General features: G+C 46.2%; 2 protein-coding genes across 2 annotated transcripts in view; one reads left to right on the top strand and one right to left on the bottom strand.

Annotated features, from left to right (window-relative positions):
• T265_11013 (hypothetical protein) overlaps positions 1–5,717 on the top strand; it is a gene marked incomplete at both ends in the record, with an annotated part of 42,889 nt that extends 37,172 nt beyond the window's left edge. The window contains 3 exons of the mRNA XM_009177549.1: positions 860–1,052; positions 1,143–1,543; positions 4,501–5,717. Coding sequence (XP_009175813.1) covers positions 860–1,052; positions 1,143–1,543; positions 4,501–4,648 — 742 coding nt within the window. The remainder of the gene's footprint in view (positions 1–859; positions 1,053–1,142; positions 1,544–4,500) is intronic.
• Positions 5,718–10,844: 5,127 nt separating this feature from the next.
• On the bottom strand, positions 10,845–19,459 carry T265_11011 (hypothetical protein; the record flags this gene model as incomplete). The annotated part of the gene is given in 6 exon segments (XM_009177548.1): positions 10,845–10,980; positions 12,985–13,298; positions 13,357–13,658; positions 13,677–13,753; positions 17,148–17,265; positions 19,369–19,459. 6 exon segments carry the CDS (start codon positions 19,457–19,459, stop codon positions 10,845–10,847), a joined length of 1,038 nt encoding a protein of 345 aa, XP_009175812.1.
• Positions 19,460–19,631: the final 172 nt, after the last annotated feature.

Below are 19,631 nucleotides of genomic sequence, written 5' to 3'. Positions count from 1 at the left end.
TTTTTTTTTGGGGGGGGGGGGGGGGAGAACTCTCGAATTTAGCTATACATACCTTGTACTTTACTAATTCTCATATCCTACCGAGTCTGCTTCAATACGTCTTATCCTCTCTATCAACCTAAGTGACTGTGGGATTCATAAAGATTATTAAGAGCAGGTTTTCCGGTGCCAGTCCTCGTTTCCTGGTTAGCTTTCTACGTTTGCACTGATGCGTCGGCCTGAAATACCTGGTTAACCCACTATAAACACCTAAAGTAATGATGATCATGAAGTGGCACATGTGTATTAGCCTAACCAGCTCATTTACACAGACTTGTCAGTTTTCGTCCGAGTTCCGTTGGCGGTAGCTATTCATGGGACGAGAATCGCTGGGGTATGTGATCTGGCGTCGATTTTTCGGTGTTTGTTGATACCAGTGCCCATCGACAAGAAGATCCGCGTCATCCCTCGTCGTTTGTAACTGTTTGCAACAACGAGTAGCTGGAGGCGGTACGCCGACCACTGAAGTTATTGAGTTCTCCAACACACGATATGTTCTTTCCGTTCTTTCAGCAACCAACCATCTTTACGGTTACCCCCTCCACTTCTCTCTGTCGGTTAAATGCAAAACAGCGTGAATCTTTGTGGTTGTAGATGACTGCTGGAATGTAGAATTCACATTACTTTCGTTTGTACGGTTTTGAAGCAATCATTCTGGTGAGTCTACACCGAAGAAGAGAGCTAATCAACGGTCTACATCATATCACGTGTCATATCACCAGAAAGTGGTTCTCATATTGTTCCAATCTTTGGCGGACTATTTACATCAGAGCCATGATCGTTGCTCATTTTGTTCCCATATCTCTTCTCACTCCTACAGTTCGGAGCAGTCGGAAAAGTCGCGTCTCTATATCGGCAAGGGTGTCGAGTTGGATAATGTCGGCGAAGGGGACGTTTGGATACGCTGTCTGTCCGAGTTCTCGGTGTTCGTACAAAGCTACTACCTTGATCGAGAGGCTGGACGCAGACCAGGCGACGCCGTGCACAAGATTTATCCCGGTGCCTACATCAAGGTAAACGAAACGTAGTCTTGTTGATGCCTAATTTCTTCGGCGGGCCTTGTTCGCACGTTTCTAACCTTTCTCCCCCATATCTGTGCATAGGTGTTCGACATCAGACAATGTCACGAGCAGATGAAGCTGCTTGCTCACTCCGCTCAGTTGGCCGCCGAACACCAAGCAGCTGTCGTGGTCGGTTCTATCCCATCACCGACTGCCAATGCTCCTCCAATCTCACCTCTCATGTCTCAGCTACCTCCTGGTCCGTCACAGACAAACGCAATACAGTCGAACCAAAATGCAATGGGTGGCGGCGGTGGTACGTCTAGTGGTGGCGCCGGAAGCGGTGCCGGCGGTCTGTCGCCTCTAGCCACTGCTGATGTCGGGGTAGATGACCTACGTCGCTTGTGTATGCTTCGACTAAGCTTCGTGAAAGGCTGGGGACCGGATTATCCACGACGAAGTATCAAGGAAACACCTTGTTGGATAGAGATTCAGCTGCATAGGTGAGACACGTCCACTTCAGTTTTCGAGGTTTGCATTCTAGGTCACTAACAAGTCTGGATCACATGTTGCCATAGTTTCTAAGAGCAACAACAACTCATCCCTTGACCTCGATTCTTTCGTGATTCCAGTCAGAACGTTGTTTTTTTGCTAGTTTGTCTCCTGTCTGTCACTTTGTCCCCTAGGTCACCGTGTGTTAACAGTCTGAGACTTGTTTGTTTCCATCGAGCATCTTGTTACGCTTCTTGAATCTGTTTACTTTTAGCCATCGCCCTCCGAAATGCCATTCGTCTAGAGGGACACATGACCGTGCTGTGGCCTGTTTTTCTACCGTCTGCCCACTGTCGCTTGCCCTACTCTCTTTCTTTCCGTCAATGCGGGTTTGTTGTTGTTGTCGTTGTTGTGTTCCCCTCGCCGTCATACGAGCGTACACACGTGGCTGCTCACGCGTTGACTCATTCGGTTCACTCCAATGGCTGTCACAGTGGTTCACACCCGCGGACCGATCACACCACACGATACTTTAGCTTAGTCCTGCGGCATGTATTTACCAAACGCGCAAAATTCAGCGATGGCTTTCATCGTACAAAGCCAAGCTAATATATACTAATATAAACTAATTTGGTCATTCGAGAGACTCACCTGGAACCCAGCTGAATCTCCTGTTTGTGATGTTCTCAGGTGAGTCTTTCGAATGACCAAATTAGTTTGCAAGTGAGTGTATATTCGCTAATTCCGTGCAATTTGGTTTCAAGTAGAACATAAGGTTGACGGAAACCCGGGAACTGCGCCTACCTGATGAGCCCCAAAAAGGACGAAACCGGTCGTGGGCTGTCGATGGATTTTCAGCAACCTTATGAGTAGTACATTACCCTTACTTGTTTGGAATCTTCAGCATTTCGCCTCCCACGAATTTCAAAGATGATTCGGATTCATTATCTCAACAGTAGTAGGTTGCCGGTTGCTGTTCAACTGCAAATGTGTTTGCGCATCGGTGTATCGAACCGAGTTATTTCAAGTAAGCTGCGGCCTCTAAGAGGAGTGTTCGTGGTTTGTGTTCGCGTTTGTCGCTGGACGCGGCAGTTAACTCCCAGTTACGTGAACTGAATGATGCTCTACCCTATCACACCGCTGATCAGCCACGCGTAGCTCATTTGTAAGGTTCAGCTTTCATCCGGAAATTCGAAGGTTCCAATCTCCTTGGGAATTCGTGGGTTGAGCACCGTTACCAACTTCTGGTCGAAAGCTCCACAAGGTCAAACCTGCAATCGAATCTTCTTCGGGATTCTGTTAAACTCAATGTTGTGAACAGCGTTGTTGTTCGAGGGCGGTGGTAAACCAAGGTATCCCCAACAGACCCCCTTATCGTTAGTACGGAAAGACTATAAGCAACCAAATAGCCATTGCCTGTGCTGTTTTTACTCTTTTTTCGTGATTCACCGTGGATCGATCTGATGAAACGTAATTACCCACAGAACCATTTCAATGGCCTGGAACCAGTGGTACCTTCCCACTGGCTTGACTCACAACCGTACATTGAGGACTTGGCGGTACAGCGAAGGGTTTGGAAATTACGTTTGTCATGGCTAGCCAGAGAGTACTGTTTCGTCTGGCTTGGGGCTTCATTCTTCTCAACTAAATTTCTCGAATCAGTGGTAGTGTCCCCACAAGAGTGACACCAACTTGAGGTAGCCGCATCTTTCGGCCTTGGGGGTTGGAGGCTAAACTCGGATGTGGACTGTCCGGAGGTAGATTTGACTTTTCTTCAGAAAAGTCTCATCGAGGACGTACAGCCCTAAAGAAATTTAGCGCTAGTTACCAGTCATTGTGGCTATGTGTTCTGAAAAGTTAACCTTAGAGTGTTGCCTGTTAATGTTCCTCAACAGCATGGGTTCGCATCATGTGAGTGTTGCAGCAAAGTGGTTAACTCGTTCACACAATACAACCTGTCGGAATGGTTGATGTATGTTTTCTTTGTAATTTGTTTCCTCCGTCTGTGTCATGACTTTCCCTGAACTGGGAAGTATGGTTGTCCAGACCACCAGCCATCTGTACAGCCTGAGTTGCTAGCATTACCCAGTATAGCAGTACATTGCGCTTTGAAAGCTGATAGAGTGCGACACGGTCCTGTCATTCAGTTCTGTTTTATCAGCCACTAACCATGTGCCAAGGGTTCGATCCGCAGAAAGTGGAGGGGCTTGGGAGATACAGTCAAGCTTTAGAGGCGATGGCATGTTCAGCTAGTTCGAGAACTGAGTACCCACGTACGGAATTCCTTCGCTGTGATGCACGAGCGCCACTTACTGCCCGACCGGGCCATATCAGCCATTGGTGAGTTGGGTCCCGGGGTCTCCATCCATGGAGGTGGCAGGTATTGACCTGACTCAGTTTACTGGCTGGTGTTTTCATACATCGCCGCGGGGGCATACACTGTCTACCTCTCAGTCGCTTCCGCCTGAGCGCAGGACCGCCCCAAAGGAGCTCTGCAAGGCGCGCGGTCCATTGGCATGCGGAGTGCGTGTAATCAGCCTAGCCTATGAAGCGTGAGTAATTTATCTATCTGGCGTGCCTCAGTATTGCTAATCCGATGCGCCCACCAGACCCAACGTTCTGGAGACACCGGTGGTCAAACACCGACATCTTTCGTATTTCCTTGGCGCTTAGGAGCCAGGTTTCTAATCCACAATGCTGTATGGATCGCAATGTCACAGTGTAAACTCTGTCCTCGGCACCCTGGGTGTTGAAGATGGGCAAAAACTGCCCTGACCTTCCCCGTAATCTCGTCTCCACCCCGTCAACCGGAACTTATACAACTGCCCAGGTTAATGAATTCATCTCCCACGTTAATTGGCTCGTCTGCAATCCCGTCATCCTAAGTATGCAAACCGATAGCCTTCCTTTCAAACTAATCGCTTGTCTGTTCTAAACGATTCTGTTTTTCTCTGCTATCTCGCTGTAGACCGCTTCAACTCCTGGATGAAGTTCTTCAAGGAATGCCACTGAACGACCGGAAACCTACAAGGCACTTTTTCCCCTACTTTTCCCAACCTACCAATTGTCCCGCTCCGAGACTGCCACCTAACCAGCCAACTCCGAGGCGCCCTTGAACACTCGATTCGCTGCGAGAAAGTATCATGGTGACTTGTCCAGTGCAGCAGGCCGGTCACACATATGCTCCTTTTTGGGGTGTATAATAGGCCTTTGTTCATATATATACTAGGAATCCATTTCATTTGCTTTACCACGTGTGCAACCCCCACTGGCCCACACAAACCACTTCAGGGATAAATCGTTCCTCTCCCTCATCGTTCGATGAATTCAGGAAACTTACTCTCAGCTATTCACTCTGCGATAGCCTTTTACGTTCGTTCTCCGCGCCACCCTTTTCACATTCTGCTGATGAGGGCTGATATTCCTCCTCTTTTTTCTCCATTCTGACGATTTTGGTACCTCTAATCTCTCTATCTTCAAATCCTTCCTCCCGGGACCCGTCCTAAGTCTGACCGCACGCATTCAAAGCGGCTTCCTTGACCATCCCTCATTCGTGGGATAGTTATTTCCCTGCCTTTTGTTCCTTTCAGGGTTCGTTTCCCATTCCGATCACCCTAAACCGATAAGGTATCCTCTTATCGTGTTGTTTCTCATCCCGCTGGCCTGTCGACACCTAGCCATTTACACTCCATTAGGTCCCATTGTCTTGTCTGTCCCAGTTAGGCATTATGACGTGCTCAGCACCACCACCATCATCGCTACAACAACATCCGGTTTCTCCACATGCGTGTAATTAATATGCCTCGCCATTTTTTCACTTCCCTAATCAAGTTCGTGTTCTCTCTCTTTTATGCTCACATTTTTCGTGCTCTTGTCGTTCTCGTGCATTTTTCTTTGTTTTTGTTCATTTAATTTCGTTGCGCTGTCACACCGACTCCGTCCAAGCACCACTCATAATTTTGCCCTTCCGAGATGACTGTCACAGTTGTGTATATTTTAGTGATCGATTTGCTTCAGCTGTATTGCAGCTTTTGGCTACTCTTTTCACCACTCACCATCTCCTTCTGACCATGATTCGTCGTGTTTGTAAACGAGCATTGCGATCCCCTGTGTTGTCACACACACATTGACCCACGCTGTCCTTCATCATCTTCTCCACAGTTCATTTTTCCTAGTCAGTGAAGCCATATCTTTGATGTAGTTTCGTGTGTTTTCCTCGGCACTGTAGGTTGGTCGGGGGGGGGGGGCTCGATAGAAACTGGATTTTAGTGTGATTGTCCTATTGTTTTCGCCGGCGAGTTCTTGTGAAAATCCATTTGGATCCATTGCGAAAATCTGCGAATGATTGAGCACGGTTCCTCGTGATTGTGGATAACTCGGGTAGGTTGTGCTGGGAGATGACTTCTCACAGAGGGGAACCGTACTTTTGACCAGGTGTCATCTTTTAGTTAGATAATCGCCCCAATTTGGACACGGACAAGTGTCCAATAAGTTAGTGGTCGGATGGTGTCAGACCGAGTGACATCCAGTGCTGGGTGCCTCATCTCACCAATACAAACAGCCGATTTGAGCACGTTTAGACCACAGAATAAACTGGACTTCGTGAATGTCCTGTAGACAAGCCCATAGGATTCAAACGATGGCACAGACCACCAAATGAAGACAATTCTGATTATGAGCACGGAATCCACTCCCCATGTGGCAAGGTCAGTCCGAGAAGAAGAGATTAAAACTCTACAGCCCGCCCCTCTTCACGATATAGTGAAGAGCATCAGTGCACTGGTGTGTCCAACGCGAGGACCATCGGTCAACATACTCACCCTTTAGGGTATACGACAACTGAATGTGCTGCACACAGGCCACATGTTTTAGTTGGTACGATATTCGAGATATCGCAGTATATTTTCATAAAGGAAACTACTCGCAAGGTTGCTGAAAACTCTTCAACAGCCCACGACCGGTTTCGCCCTTCCGTCAACCTTATCATCTACTTGAACCCAAAGTGAACTCTGTTTCCTAGAGATACACTCATTTGCAAATCAATTTGGTCTTCACGAGGAACTCGACTGAATCTCTCCTTGTGATATTCTACAACTCAATGTCAACCAACTTCATTTCTCGTTCAGGCAGGCAGACAATCGGACATGCGATGGATACGTTTACGTGGTCAAACCAAAGTTTTGGAGCCCACGTGAACCAGCAAATTATAGATCGACATCCTGAAGGTTGTTTTTTTTTAATTATGTGAAGGTCGGGTGGCTAGCGAAAGTACGTGTGAACACTGTTCAACATCTATTCAAACATTTGACTGAGTAGATCGCCCCGCCATTGCAATGATAGGGGTATTGGTAAGACTCTATCCTTTTGGTACAATACCATCGTTCTATCCGTACAGTTTTTTTTACTTCAGGCTTAATTAAAAACGCCCTAGGTGCAAAGTAGCACAACGACTATTCTTCGAGAACGAAACGGTCACCGACATCCAATAACAGAAATCAACCCGATGCATTTTAGCCAACTTACCGGAAACTTTAATCAGTCGAAGGAAAGAGTTGAAATCCGCCCGGTCAGTTACAGTCCTTTGTTTGAATGTGTTCTGAATAACTTCACGTTTGCGTCTATAACACGCATTCGGTTGATTTCCGAATGCCGATAACGATTGATTTTTTCCAGCCATCTGAGTACACTTCACTCAAGGGGACAGATATCCGACTTTTTAAACCGTTTCTGAGAGGAATCTGATTTCATCGCTGGCTGTCGGCGAACTATGTCCCTCAGCTATACGCAGCATGAATACCGTACCCCGACGTAAACCAGTGCTTGAACCAGATTGCTTAACTCTTACGCCTTTCGCCATGAAGCGAGCAAACCCAAGTACAGTCCAATACTGAGGTGAAACTTACTCGATTTCTATAAAAATTCGACTGTTGAGGAACAGCTAGCGTGGCATTGGGAATGAGCCAAATCAAGACACCAAGATTCATCCTGGGTGGCCATTTGCCTCTGTCCGTCTTCGGGGAGGGGGGATTTCATGTTGTTGGTTGCAACTGCCTCGGCCACTTTGTGAGATTTCCACCTTACCAAACCCAGCTTCCAATCTTCTGGCGATTTTCACTTGAGAAGTTTACAGTCCCTCTGTCTGCCACCTTGCACTTCAGTCCCGCTTCACATCCCCTCACCCGTTCCACACTCGAAATCCCTGTCTCAGGTGACCTTTTCAACCGAATCCGGAGCCTTTGACCTGGTCCTAACCAAAGGTGTCACAGCCGTATTGTAGGTGCATACTGTAGTCCTTCCAAACAGGGTTCACTAGTGGGGATCAGCCAAACTTATCGTAACTGTGCGGATAGTTTCAGAGACCTTCCATCAGGCACAGGAACGAACAGCGATAAATTGTGCTGAAAACACCGAAATTGGTGCATCAACGTTGTGACTCTCTTTTATGACATCCCAACATAAGAAGTAACCCTTTATGATGCGGTGTAAAGAAAACCAGCAGAAGCCAGTACCATGTAATCGCTAAGTTGAATTTCACCAGTGACTCTCGTTCGGGTCTAGACTTTTGCACGACCTCACTCTGCTGTGAATGTTGTATCTGGTGAGAGTCAGTCATCACATTAACGTTGTCCGAAACTGTTAGGTATACGGGTGGTGATGGCGATGTGACGTCACCCGGTTCAAGGCTCTACGTTCTATCGAATTCCAGGAAATGAAGTCAAGACTACCCAGTCATACTTTTGGGGAGACGAACTGTCAGAACGACATCCTTTGTTTGACTAATGAGGCGCTTTCGAATCGTAGACTAATGCTTTACGTGGCTTACCTGTGAACTGTGCTCATGTTGAGATGGACTTCTTGTTGGTACTTGTTTGTTTGTTTATTTATTTATTTATCTATTTATTTATTCATTTGCGTTCAGCTGTAGCACCCCCTGGTGCCTAGCTGCCATGGCACCCGAAGGAAGCACGAGGGCTGGAATACTGCCAGGTTGCCGAAGCTTAGATAGGGGTAGTAGAGAGGTGGAGTTCGGATTCGAACCACGGACCTTCCGGACAGTAAATTCGAGCTCTTACCACTTGGGACATCTCGCCCCCGAGATAATTTATCATTTATTAATTTATTAATTTGGGGTGGCCGCTGGAGAAAGTTCAGCTAATAACCCAACTCCAGTATTTCGATTGTTGCTAGCTATTCGCAGGTAAACAGGTAGTGCTTGTGCTTCGTTCCAGTTACAACGGCAGTTACGCGTCGAATGACTCCCATAAAGTTTTGCTCATGACAAACGCAAAAATAGTCATTCACGTGCGATTGTGGATTGGCTAGGAACATGGGACACGGTGTCAGAAGATCCGCCAGACTTCCAGTTTCATTGCAAAAGTTTGAACACCATCGGAGACCTGGAAGCTACCCTTGATATCTAGGGGGACTCTTCCCCAGGCCTGTCCAGTGAACTTCGGTTTCTGTAATTTTATTTGCTCTTCGATTATCCATTCATCCCATTATTATTGTCCAAGTTTTCGTTTCCGAGAGGAACAGACTTTATCCCTCAGTCTTTCATCCACACAAAACGTGCAAGGTCTAGTTACTGCAGTCTTCTTCAGGAAACTTATGGCCTCATTGAGGATGATGGTGTGTAATAAGTCGAATACATACTGACTTCCGCATGTCCTGCCAATATTTGACTCGTCCCAAAGCTCGCTTTCAAGACAGTTACCATCAATCGAGATCCTATCATTTAAGTGAAGCAATTCTATGCTTCGAAGCCGTGAACTATTGTAGAACTGTTTCGTGCGCATCTCACGAAACTCAGAAATTTGTGGCAATCTGTCACCGCTCCCACCCCCCGGCTGGTAGTTAGACTCTTAACTGTTCGGCTAACAGCAGTCTGTTCAACTCGCCCATCGACATGATACAGCATCACTCATCCCTCAATCAGTGAGTCCACATCATGGAGCACGTGTTGACTGGCCGTCAGCCGGGCGACTTCGCTCTATTCACAGGGACTGGCCACCACTATACCCTGGTACCTGATTGAGCTGAGTAGGTTTTCTGGTTCTCTGTCATGCGACGTATGTAGAAGACACAATGAACATGTTCTGTATTCATCTGGTGAATTCCAACGTTGCAGATCCCACCATAACCGCCCCGGGACACTCAGCGTGGGCGTGGAAACTCACAGAGTTATCGCACTGAGTGTTTACTTGCCAAAAGTGAATGCGTAAACGGCTTTGGTATCATTCAGCTGAGGTACGCCAATATTTGGACAAATCGACCGAAACGTCATCACCGTGTCCATGAATTGGATCAATCCTCCACTCACTGCTAGCCGTTAGTGTGTGTGTGTGTGTGTGTGTGTGTGGTGGGTGTACAAAGTGAATGCGTAAACGGCTTTGGTATCATTCAGCTGAGGTACGCCAATATTTGGACAAATCGACCGAAACGTCATCACCGTGTCCATGAATTGGATCAATCCTCCACTCACTGCTAGCCGTTAGTGTGTGTGTGTGTGTGTGCGTGTACACTTGTTCTTGTCAGTGCTTCTGTCCTGTTGTAAAGTAATCGATGCACAATGGTATTTTATCGCTGTTGTTGTTACTTATTTTCTTCTCGTCACTACCCTTTTTGTTTGGATTTTGATGTGCGGGTGTATGCTCCGGTAGCTTTTTACGCTTGTCAGTTTGTCAAGGTCACTTCAACCAAATAGGCTCATGTCTTAGTCGTACGTATCCAGTGTGTACATGAATTGAATTACGTGTGTCATTTTTTAAATGACAATAAACGTAAACTACTCCATGATTACAGTGTTTCCCGGTTAAAAAAGTTTAACTCTCTTGTTTGGAGTGAAAAACTTGAAGTTCCGCACCTGAGCTTGTTTTGCATCTGCATTCCACTCGTGTGTTATCTGGACTAGCTTATTCCCCATAGCTTGCAAGTCCGAACTGTGTTCAGATGTGTGTTCTTTCCTTAACCATCCACTGTGGTCTGCCCTCCGACTTCGTTTTACGATACCGAAATATCCGGTTGCCTCATGCAGTTTCCAGAAGTCATCAGAAACGAGATGGTTCAAGTGCTTAGAGCGCGAATTATCTGACTGAAAGGTACGTGGTTCGAACCCAGCCTCTACCTCTCGACTTCCTCTGTCTTGACTTGGGCAACCTGGTGTAATGGTGGATACTACTGATGAGGCATGCGAGTAGTATGATTTCTCGTAAGTCCGCTTCGCTTCTTTTGAAAAGTGGAATACTACTGATGGCATTTGCTTGCAGTTGAGTAACAGTCAATGGATATCCAGGAAAGTTCAGGAAGACGCTTTCAAGGAGAAGATGGATATTCAGTTTTTATAAACAAGATGCATATGAGAGTTTCGCTGCCCTGTCCATTAGTCTGTAACTGTTCAATTGGTGGTTCTCTAATGAACAACTCCGCAGCGAAGGCCTTCTTCCTCCCACTGATAATATATCAGCCATTGTGCTTCTTTCAAGTAGCATGGCAGCCAGGCACCGGAAGGGTGTAACAGCTGAACGATTTTCTTCAAAGTCATCAAGTGAAGTCCTCTGTCTGCCGCTGTTACTGTGTGAATGGGTGCGATCAATTGCTATAGGCTAGTGAGAGCGAGCACAAAAATTCCCTGATACGATGCCATTCCAACCACTCCAAGCGCAGAAAGTGGAGGAAGATAGAGCCATCAGAGAAGAGCTTATATGGTTATAATGACCTTGAGGAATGATAAATACTTTAGAACACACAATGTGCAACTAGCCAAAAGGAGAAAAACTCGGTTTTTCGGAAAGTTGTATAAGGTGGTGGAAAGTGGCGCGAGAAACCAAAATTCGAATTATCAAAAAATAACTTGGCCGTAATTCAATAAATAAATAAATGTTTTTAGAGGGTGCTGGAGCAAAACTTGGGACAAGGATGACTGTGATTTGATGAGAACTTTCGGGTCTGAGCATTGATTGAATCTGTCTGTTAGATGCTCCCCAGGTCGACGCGACGAGATCCGTCAACTTTTTGACACTGAGCATTTGTTTAAATGCGGTTCACAGAACAAACGCAGTTCAGGTTCATTTCTAATCACCCATTAGCAAAGTAATCCAGATCGAACGTCGAGTTGCAACAACAGAAGAGAGTTTGAGAAACATTGACAATTTGGAAACTAAAGGATAATATCAGAAACAGACAGACGGAACCGTAGGTCATAATGATTTTAAACCTCTCCATTTTACGCACGAAAACTCGACCTGGGGCGCTAATTTTTTTCTGGTGGGTGGACTGTGATGCCCCTCCAGAAACCCATTTGCTTAAGGTTTAACTTGCTCAGGAAGCCCAGAGCAGTTGGACAGAAGTACCGAGCTCAAATGATATGAGTGATCACATCAAGAGGCAATCAGGATGAACAAGTGAAAATGCCTTATGCCGAAGAAATGCGATGCTGGTAAGGAGACCAGCATCTTCGTGGTTGTAAGGGCCTGTTTGCCAAACGAGAAAGGACCAGTGGAGAAGGACTAGCTCGCACACTTTCTGATCGTCTTGCCCTTGATCCGCATAAAGTCGAAATATTCCTGGAAGCCAAGAATCCGCTGGTGCTCAGAACATCCGCTAGGCGTAGAAGTGTCAGCAAGACAAATCCTGTTTTCCTGGAACCGAGCTGGTCACCTCTATACAGCCGCGTAGGTCAGATCTTTGGGTCAGTCTCTCCTTCCCCAACTGCCCTGCAATCAAGCCAACTAGTGGAAGCGCTTCAAACCAACCCAGGTTCATAGTCTACACATTTACTAAGGACCGGATCTTAAAATCCGCTTTAGAACGCAGATGTAATTGGTACAATGTGGGGTAAAAGTCGATAACCTGACCGGGAAGCTGAACCATCATAACTCTAGAGGAACTGAAGTTAGTCAGACATGAACGGCAGAAAGCACCTGTTGCCAAGACACACAGATACCACGGCGTCGGCATTTAAGCTTTGAATGAGGGAACCACGAGAGAACGGGGAGCAGATGTCCAAATCATCTGTTTAGCAGTCAACTGGAATGTGATGCTGGCCTCAAAATTTCACGTAATGTACTTGGAACAATACTCAGCGAAGCAAACCGTACAGGACCAAGCGGACCAACGGTTTTACCATTCAAATTTTGCCATTTTTATTTAAGAGGAAGAAGACGAGTTATACACTCGCCTGCCAAAAAGTGTCTAATTCTCATTTCTAATTTTAGAACCATGTTCCGTTCTTGAAATACCACTGTCGATCTGTGGGCTCGCCCTAAGTAATCACCTAACGCTAGAAAATTGAAATCGCCATTATCAATATCATAATCGACAGCTTAAAATCAATTTTCAACATCGATGCCTCGTACAACCGTACAACTTTGATTTAGTTCAAAGCCTTGTGAGCAAAAGACGGACAGGGAAGGGAGTTAGTGCTAGCTTACTACAATCATTCCGAGGTACCTACACCTCCAGACACTCACTCAGGCAATCTGGATAGAAACTGACAACAGGAAAGTCATTAGCGTCGAGGAGCAGCCTTATGTGGTAGCTCTCTAACCACGTAGGGGCGAGATAGCCCAAGTGGTTTGAGCGCGAATTTACTGACCGGAAGGTCTGTGGTTCGAACCCGACCTCCGCCTCTCGACTCCCCCTGTCTAGGCTTGGGCAACCTGGCAGTATCCCAGCCCTCGTGCAGCCTTCGGGTGGCATGGCAGTTAGACACCGGAAGGGTGCTACAGCTGAACGATCCGACCACGTGCAGTGGGAATCACGCAACCCCTATCCTAGTAGGTGAGTAGCACGACAGAACCCATACGTTTCGTAATCCTATTCATACCCCTTTACCAGGTCGAGAGTTGGCCACCTCTCTGCTTCCACAACCCTGAATTGGGCACAGAAAACAGCACTCTCTTCGGCAAACGATAACTCGACATACGCAATACGTGTGCCAACCAACACAGCTTCTGGTGCTGGGTACACAGCCAAAAACTCGCTTTCTAGTTGCCTCGTCATGGATTTGCCAACACCAACCCACATGAGCTATAGTCCCGGGACAATGATAGTGGAACACGTGAAGACGTCTCAGTTCCGTTTCTCGAACAGGCCAAGTCTCACAGCCATACAAGGAAACACCCCACACTGTAGCCTAATACACACATCCCTTAAGATCCAGAGATAAGAAAAGGAGTTCCTTTTTACCAAAGAGATGCAGGAAACCTGATGCAACGGGGCACCTGTCAATTTAGAATATCCAGCATTGGTTTAGAGCAGTAGAAACACGGCGAACTGGTATTTCCGGCGACTGAACTATTTGTAAATGTAATAAATTCTCAGGTATCCCTTTTACCCCTTGAGTTCTGAGCTGGGTGAAGTTGAACAGTCGGTAACCATTGGAAGTGATTCAGTCTGAGTAATCATCGGATGAGTAACTTGGTACAAAATGACGCCACAATTTCATCGCTGGTTGACGAAAAACCCCTCAAAGACGTTCACTCCGAATGAATTTCAGTTCACAAAAACAGTCTGAGGGAACGGTTTCAGAGCTGAGGAATGAAAGATGAAGGTGATTAGATTTAGTCACTTTCAACTCATCATCCTCTAATCCACCAAGTCGGAATATATTCCAGATATACGGAAGAACTGCTCCATACTACTCAACTGATTGGCAGTAATCTAGTGAGGTGCTTGTCCCAAATTAGAAGGGCTAGAACTGCGTAAATACCAAAGAATGACGGACTGCCTATCGAACAGCTCAAAACTGGTTGACGATGACCATGAGGCTCCTTATTCGAGGGTTAACCTAGTTGAAACTAGACAGACAGCCAAACTGAACTCGTCCATAGCGTTGTATTGACGAACTACTAACTCGCCTACTCTCGACCTGTCGAAAAGTGGAGAATCCGAACCAAGTTCTTCCAGACGGAAAACGTTTGATTCTGGGGCACTATTGACATGAAACAGACACAAGGAGATAGTCGTCAAGGAAACCAACTTCTATAAATGCTATTCAGCGACCTATCCAGATATCTGAACACAGGATACACATCACAAAAGAGAAATTCAGCTGGGTTCCAGGTTAGTCATGCAAACGGATTTATTTCGCTAATTTCATGCAATTTGGTTTCAAATAGAACATAAAGTTGACGGAAACCCGGGGACTGCGCCTACTTCGTGCGCTCCAAGAAGTGCAAAACCGGTCGTGGGCTGTCGAAGAATTTTTCAGCAACCTTATGAGTAGTGCACTGTGGGAGAGTTTTCTTCAGAATTTGATGGCCCGGAAGCTTGAAGCACATCTGCAGGTCTTCATTCAGCTGTAGGACCCCCGAAGTGCCCAGCTGCCGCACTATCTGTAACAAGCACGGGAGCAGAAGCAGTCGATGTGATGGCGGTGGGTGCAAACCACGGGCGTCCTGGTTAGTAAGTGTAGTAGCTGCTTCGGTGTGTCGAGTAGTGCACTACGGGATAGGTTTCTTCAGAATTTGATGGCCCGGAAGCTTGAACCACATCTGCAGGTCTTCGTTTAGCTGTAGGACCCTCGTAGTGCCCAGCTGCCACACAAGCAAGTAACAAGCACGGGAGCAGAGGCAGTCGATATGATGGCGGTGTGTGCAAACCACAGGCGTCCTGGTTAGTAAGTTCGCACCTCAATCACAGAGCCACCTCGAGCTTATTTCTCACCATCTCTCACCAATGACACGAGAGTGTTTCGAAAAACAATCTATGACGTAGCCACTCAACATTGCTGTTCAATTAAAAACCTTTCCTAGCTAGACCAGTCCCACACAGCTTTGCCTTCAGCTGATAAGTGTGCTCATTGTGAAAAGAAATTGTAGTATTTTATAACAAATTCGTGCCTAATTCATCCAACTTCAATGTCTCTGTTTACTTTGAAACATTCCCTACGCGGCAGACATGTCTACTGAACGTAGAGTGGGATCGCAGAGGTCGGCGTGGTTCTCAGATCTCGCTACCTCAGAAGTGGCTAACGAGTAGTAGAACGATTGACTCAAAATTGAACTCACAAACACAGAAAGCTTGCTTTTATTTGGGGAGACTTCCAAAGAGTATGTGCGGAGCACTCTCCATCTGTCAATGGGCATAACCCCTTCCTCGTAAGGCGTGCCGCACCTGTGTGCCACGTCGAAACCCGGAGAGTACGTCTGTATCATATCAGTCAGGTGTACAATGGGTAGCACTGACCAGATCCCAGAAAAAAGGTTTTTTGGAAAACACAAATTCTGTGATCCTTCAAATAGTTGGACCGTCCTTAAAACAGCATTTTTAACAAAAGACAACCTCCCTTCAAAAGTTTTGATCCTTCACGACCTTGAGAAATCGAGTCAATGTGAGGTTTTGGAATTTCCATCGGTTTTCCTTCCTGTAGTCGAAGACACTACAAGGCAAGTCATGGCAATTCAGAGGGGAGAATAATTTTCGGGTTTTAGGAACTGACCACTGAAAAGTCAGTCAGTACTCGAGGAACCATTAGACATGTGATCACATGATATGGGTTACGTGACTGAAGAAAAAATGACGCTGCATTCTGCCCGAGTGTGAGTGAGTCACGCTGCTGATCAGCCACTCATAGCCGATGCTTCAAGTATTCAGACACCCCTAGAGTCTCGTTAGAGGCACACCGCTGATGATTCACAATAAAGATAAAACAAGTGTACCTCGCTTCTCGTTTTTTTTCAGCATGGATTGACCTCACTCACAGGAAGAAATGTAAACATCGTTTGGCATGGCAGCCGAGTTCTTTTCATAATTCAAATTTAACTCTACTGATTACCTCTGATGCATGCTCCTAATGCTGTCCAACCAGTCTGACAGTCGTGCCTTTTACATAATCGATTAGTGCCTTAACTTATGTAAAATTCATTGACTCGTTTCATATATCGTGTGACGGATCGCGAACTCAAGGCTGACTGATCGGGGTTTTCCGCTCACCGCAAAATGCACTCACCGTATGGCGAATTGGATCATGTTTTGGCATGAGTTACGCTGATTAGCAAGTCGCATTTTTTTATTCAACATAAATTCAAACCATCACTCATAACACTTTTAAAAGCCCTTCGAATACCTACTTCCGGTTTCATCCTTCTTGGGGCTCATCAGGCAGGCGCAACCCTCCGCCCAACTGACCAACTACACTCATTTACCATTTCGGTTTTGTTAACGAGAGACCCGGTTGAATCTCTCGTTTGTGCTATTTTTCTTCAGCTATGTGTGCTCTACAGAGACCACCTCATGTTTCAGTTGGGACGATATTCGACATATTGCAGTATATTTTCACAAGGTTGCTGATGACTGTTCGGCAGCTCAGGACCGGTTTAGACCTTCTTTGAGCATCCATCATTCTGATCATCCGGGCGTGAATTTCGCACCTCGAGCTAATTTCACCCGGTTCGAAAGCTTTCACTGTTGATTTCATTCACACAGCTGACCATGAGACGAATGGCGAGCCTTCTGTTGTTGATTACAGTGGACTGCAAGGAGCGTAAAAACTCAAATGCAAATCAATTTGGGTTTCACGAGAGACTCAAATGAATCTCTCTTTTTTTCCTGATAGAGGGCTTTGTGACTCCCAAATGCGTCAAGCGTAATAATGTAATAGTGACGTCTAGCTACCATGCCACAGGAGGCGCGACAGCTGGGATACTACCAGGTTGCCCAGGCCTACTCAGGGGCAGTTGAGAGGCAGAGGTCGGGTTCGAACCACAGAACTTCCGGTCAGTAAATTCGCGCTCTAGTCACTCGTCAAACGTAGGAGGAAATGGAGAAGAATAAAAGTCATTTTATTCAGACTCCTAAGGTATCGGTTTTTGGCTGGCGCTTTAGATGCCCTTCTGTGCAATGGATTTGTCTTTTGGTTTGTCGATCATTGGTTCGTGCGTATTCCGTGAAGTGTTATAGGCAGCATGTTTTGGGGGAGCGTAGAAACTGTGTTTGACGGTAAGTTTGAGGACGACCGGTCGAATAGCACAGTGAGGCTAAACAAGCGAAACTGAAGTAAAAACCAAACGGTCTGCTTCATTGGTGAGATTTATCGATTTCGTCCCTGATATGATCCGATTTTGTTGTGAACGTTATACATCAAACGGAGTCAAGTAGAGGGGGTGTAATAAAAACGGGAACAGATAAGCTGTTTCTTCAAATGAACACGGTTTGAAAGCCACTCGGTTGCCGATCGAAGCTAGGGATTTGGCCGTCCTCCCATCAACAGATCTCTCTCGCTCAAGAAGTGATCAATATGGCTGGGTCCCACAGCTGTTCCTCAGCTGAGAAAACCACTGAAAATGAACAGGTTTTGATGTGTTATTTAGGCTACGCAAATGTGAGATATGGGAGAAGACTTCCCGTGACCTTCAAAGATAGTATTTTCTAGATCATGGAGACAAAAACACCTGGTGAAAGAGTGCACATACAGGCCTGGCTCGTTTTCAGACTCAGTGTGTATCGCAGCTCATAGATAAACTAGCCGATAGAGGGAGACAAGCGATGAAAGTATAAATAGCATCAGTAAGCTCTGGGGACCGCTTAAACCGTGACTGTGTTCACATGAGCAGGACCGGCCTTGCCTCTCATGCTTCTTCCCGCCAAAACGCTCGTCCTCATTTCCGCAGAAACATAGGTGCTCTAAGTACACCGGAGCCGTTTCGGCAGATCGACCGAAGCGTTAACTGTGTTCAAATCAACGAGCGATACAACAATTTATGTCTTCCATCCGATTTGTAATCACGTGGTTACTACTGCTTTAGACCTGTTCCCATTGGTTACGTGGAGGACTGACGGGGCAGTACAAAACCGGTGTTTCTACCGGTCTCTTTGTTCTCCTTGTGTCATTCAAACTTGTAAGGGTAAATGGATACTGTAAATTGTGTGGTTAGCCGTTTGGATCGCATCATGCTGGAAAGGAGCATGGGAATGAAAATTTCCTCAAATCCTATCTTACCCAGACGCCGGAGTACTTCTTTCACCTGTATTCCGATAAATTATCTACCACGGATGGAAAGAGCTCCATCGAGCCTAAGTTTGCAAATCCAATCAAACTGTATCATGCCGAATGTATGTCAGTTGACTAGAGAGAGAATCGAATGAGCTGGAATATCGATTACTGATTCAGTTAACGCTTCGCTTACTTGAGAGAAAAGTGCACACGCTTCTCAATGGCTACCCACCGATGCGAAGAGAATTATCCTGTTTTTCTTCCTCGCTTTGTTTCTGGAAAAAAATGAATTACTCCTCAATGGAGTGAACTGAGAGCACTGTGTATGGTGTGGCTGAGGTTGGGGAATTTCTCGTAAAAAAACAGGATGTAGGGAGTGACAAGTTGAAAAAATTGGAATCACAGACAGCAGTTTTGACTTCCTGCCCCTTGACGCCGTTTGGTTACTGAGTCACTCCGTGTGTGACAAAGGGCCTACGTCAAAGACTGGGCGATTAATCATTCCGTGCTGAAAGAATGCAGCAACTGCTCTTGTTTCAGTGCCACCAAACGCAACATGAAATTTGGAGGTAGTCGCGCATGTGGTTGTGAACCGTGTCACAAACTTGACAGCAGGCGACGCAACCAGTGTGAATTGATCAATGGGGTTACTGGCTGCATATTTCGATGTAGCCACTGTTTGCTCCGCAACAAGAGGTCTTTAAGCAGATGTGATTTTGACTTCAAGAAAATTTTCCAAGAAAAGGTGAATTTATATGTTGCAGTCGGGTAGTGCAATTACCATCCGAAGCAAACAAATCAGCTGACTGGGGGATCCCTTGCGAGGACTCCATAGAAAGTACGATTATTCGTTGAATTTCGCGGGTGACTCTGGCCTTAAGCCTTGTTTATGCGCGCACTTACCTTCTCCGACCGATGACCCATCATCATTATCATCATCATCATCATCATCATCTTCATCATCATCATCATTACCATCGCCATTATCAATCATTGTCAGCTGTATGAACTACGTACCTGTCGTGTAGTGTTTATGGCTGCCACGGTTTCGTTCACCGAGTATTTCGGGTGGTGAGGTAGGTAGCTGCGTATTGGAGGGCGCGCAGTTGGTGCGTAAATAAAACACTGTCAGTGGACCGTTAAGTGGGTGAATTGAGAAGGGAGAT

The sequence above is a fragment of the Opisthorchis viverrini genome (genome assembly GCF_000715545.1).
Source record: "Opisthorchis viverrini unplaced genomic scaffold opera_v5_432, whole genome shotgun sequence".
Lineage (NCBI taxonomy): Eukaryota > Metazoa > Platyhelminthes > Trematoda > Opisthorchiida > Opisthorchiidae > Opisthorchis > Opisthorchis viverrini.
Note: the sequence above shows the minus strand (reverse complement) of the source record. Positions and strands in the feature narration are given on the sequence as shown.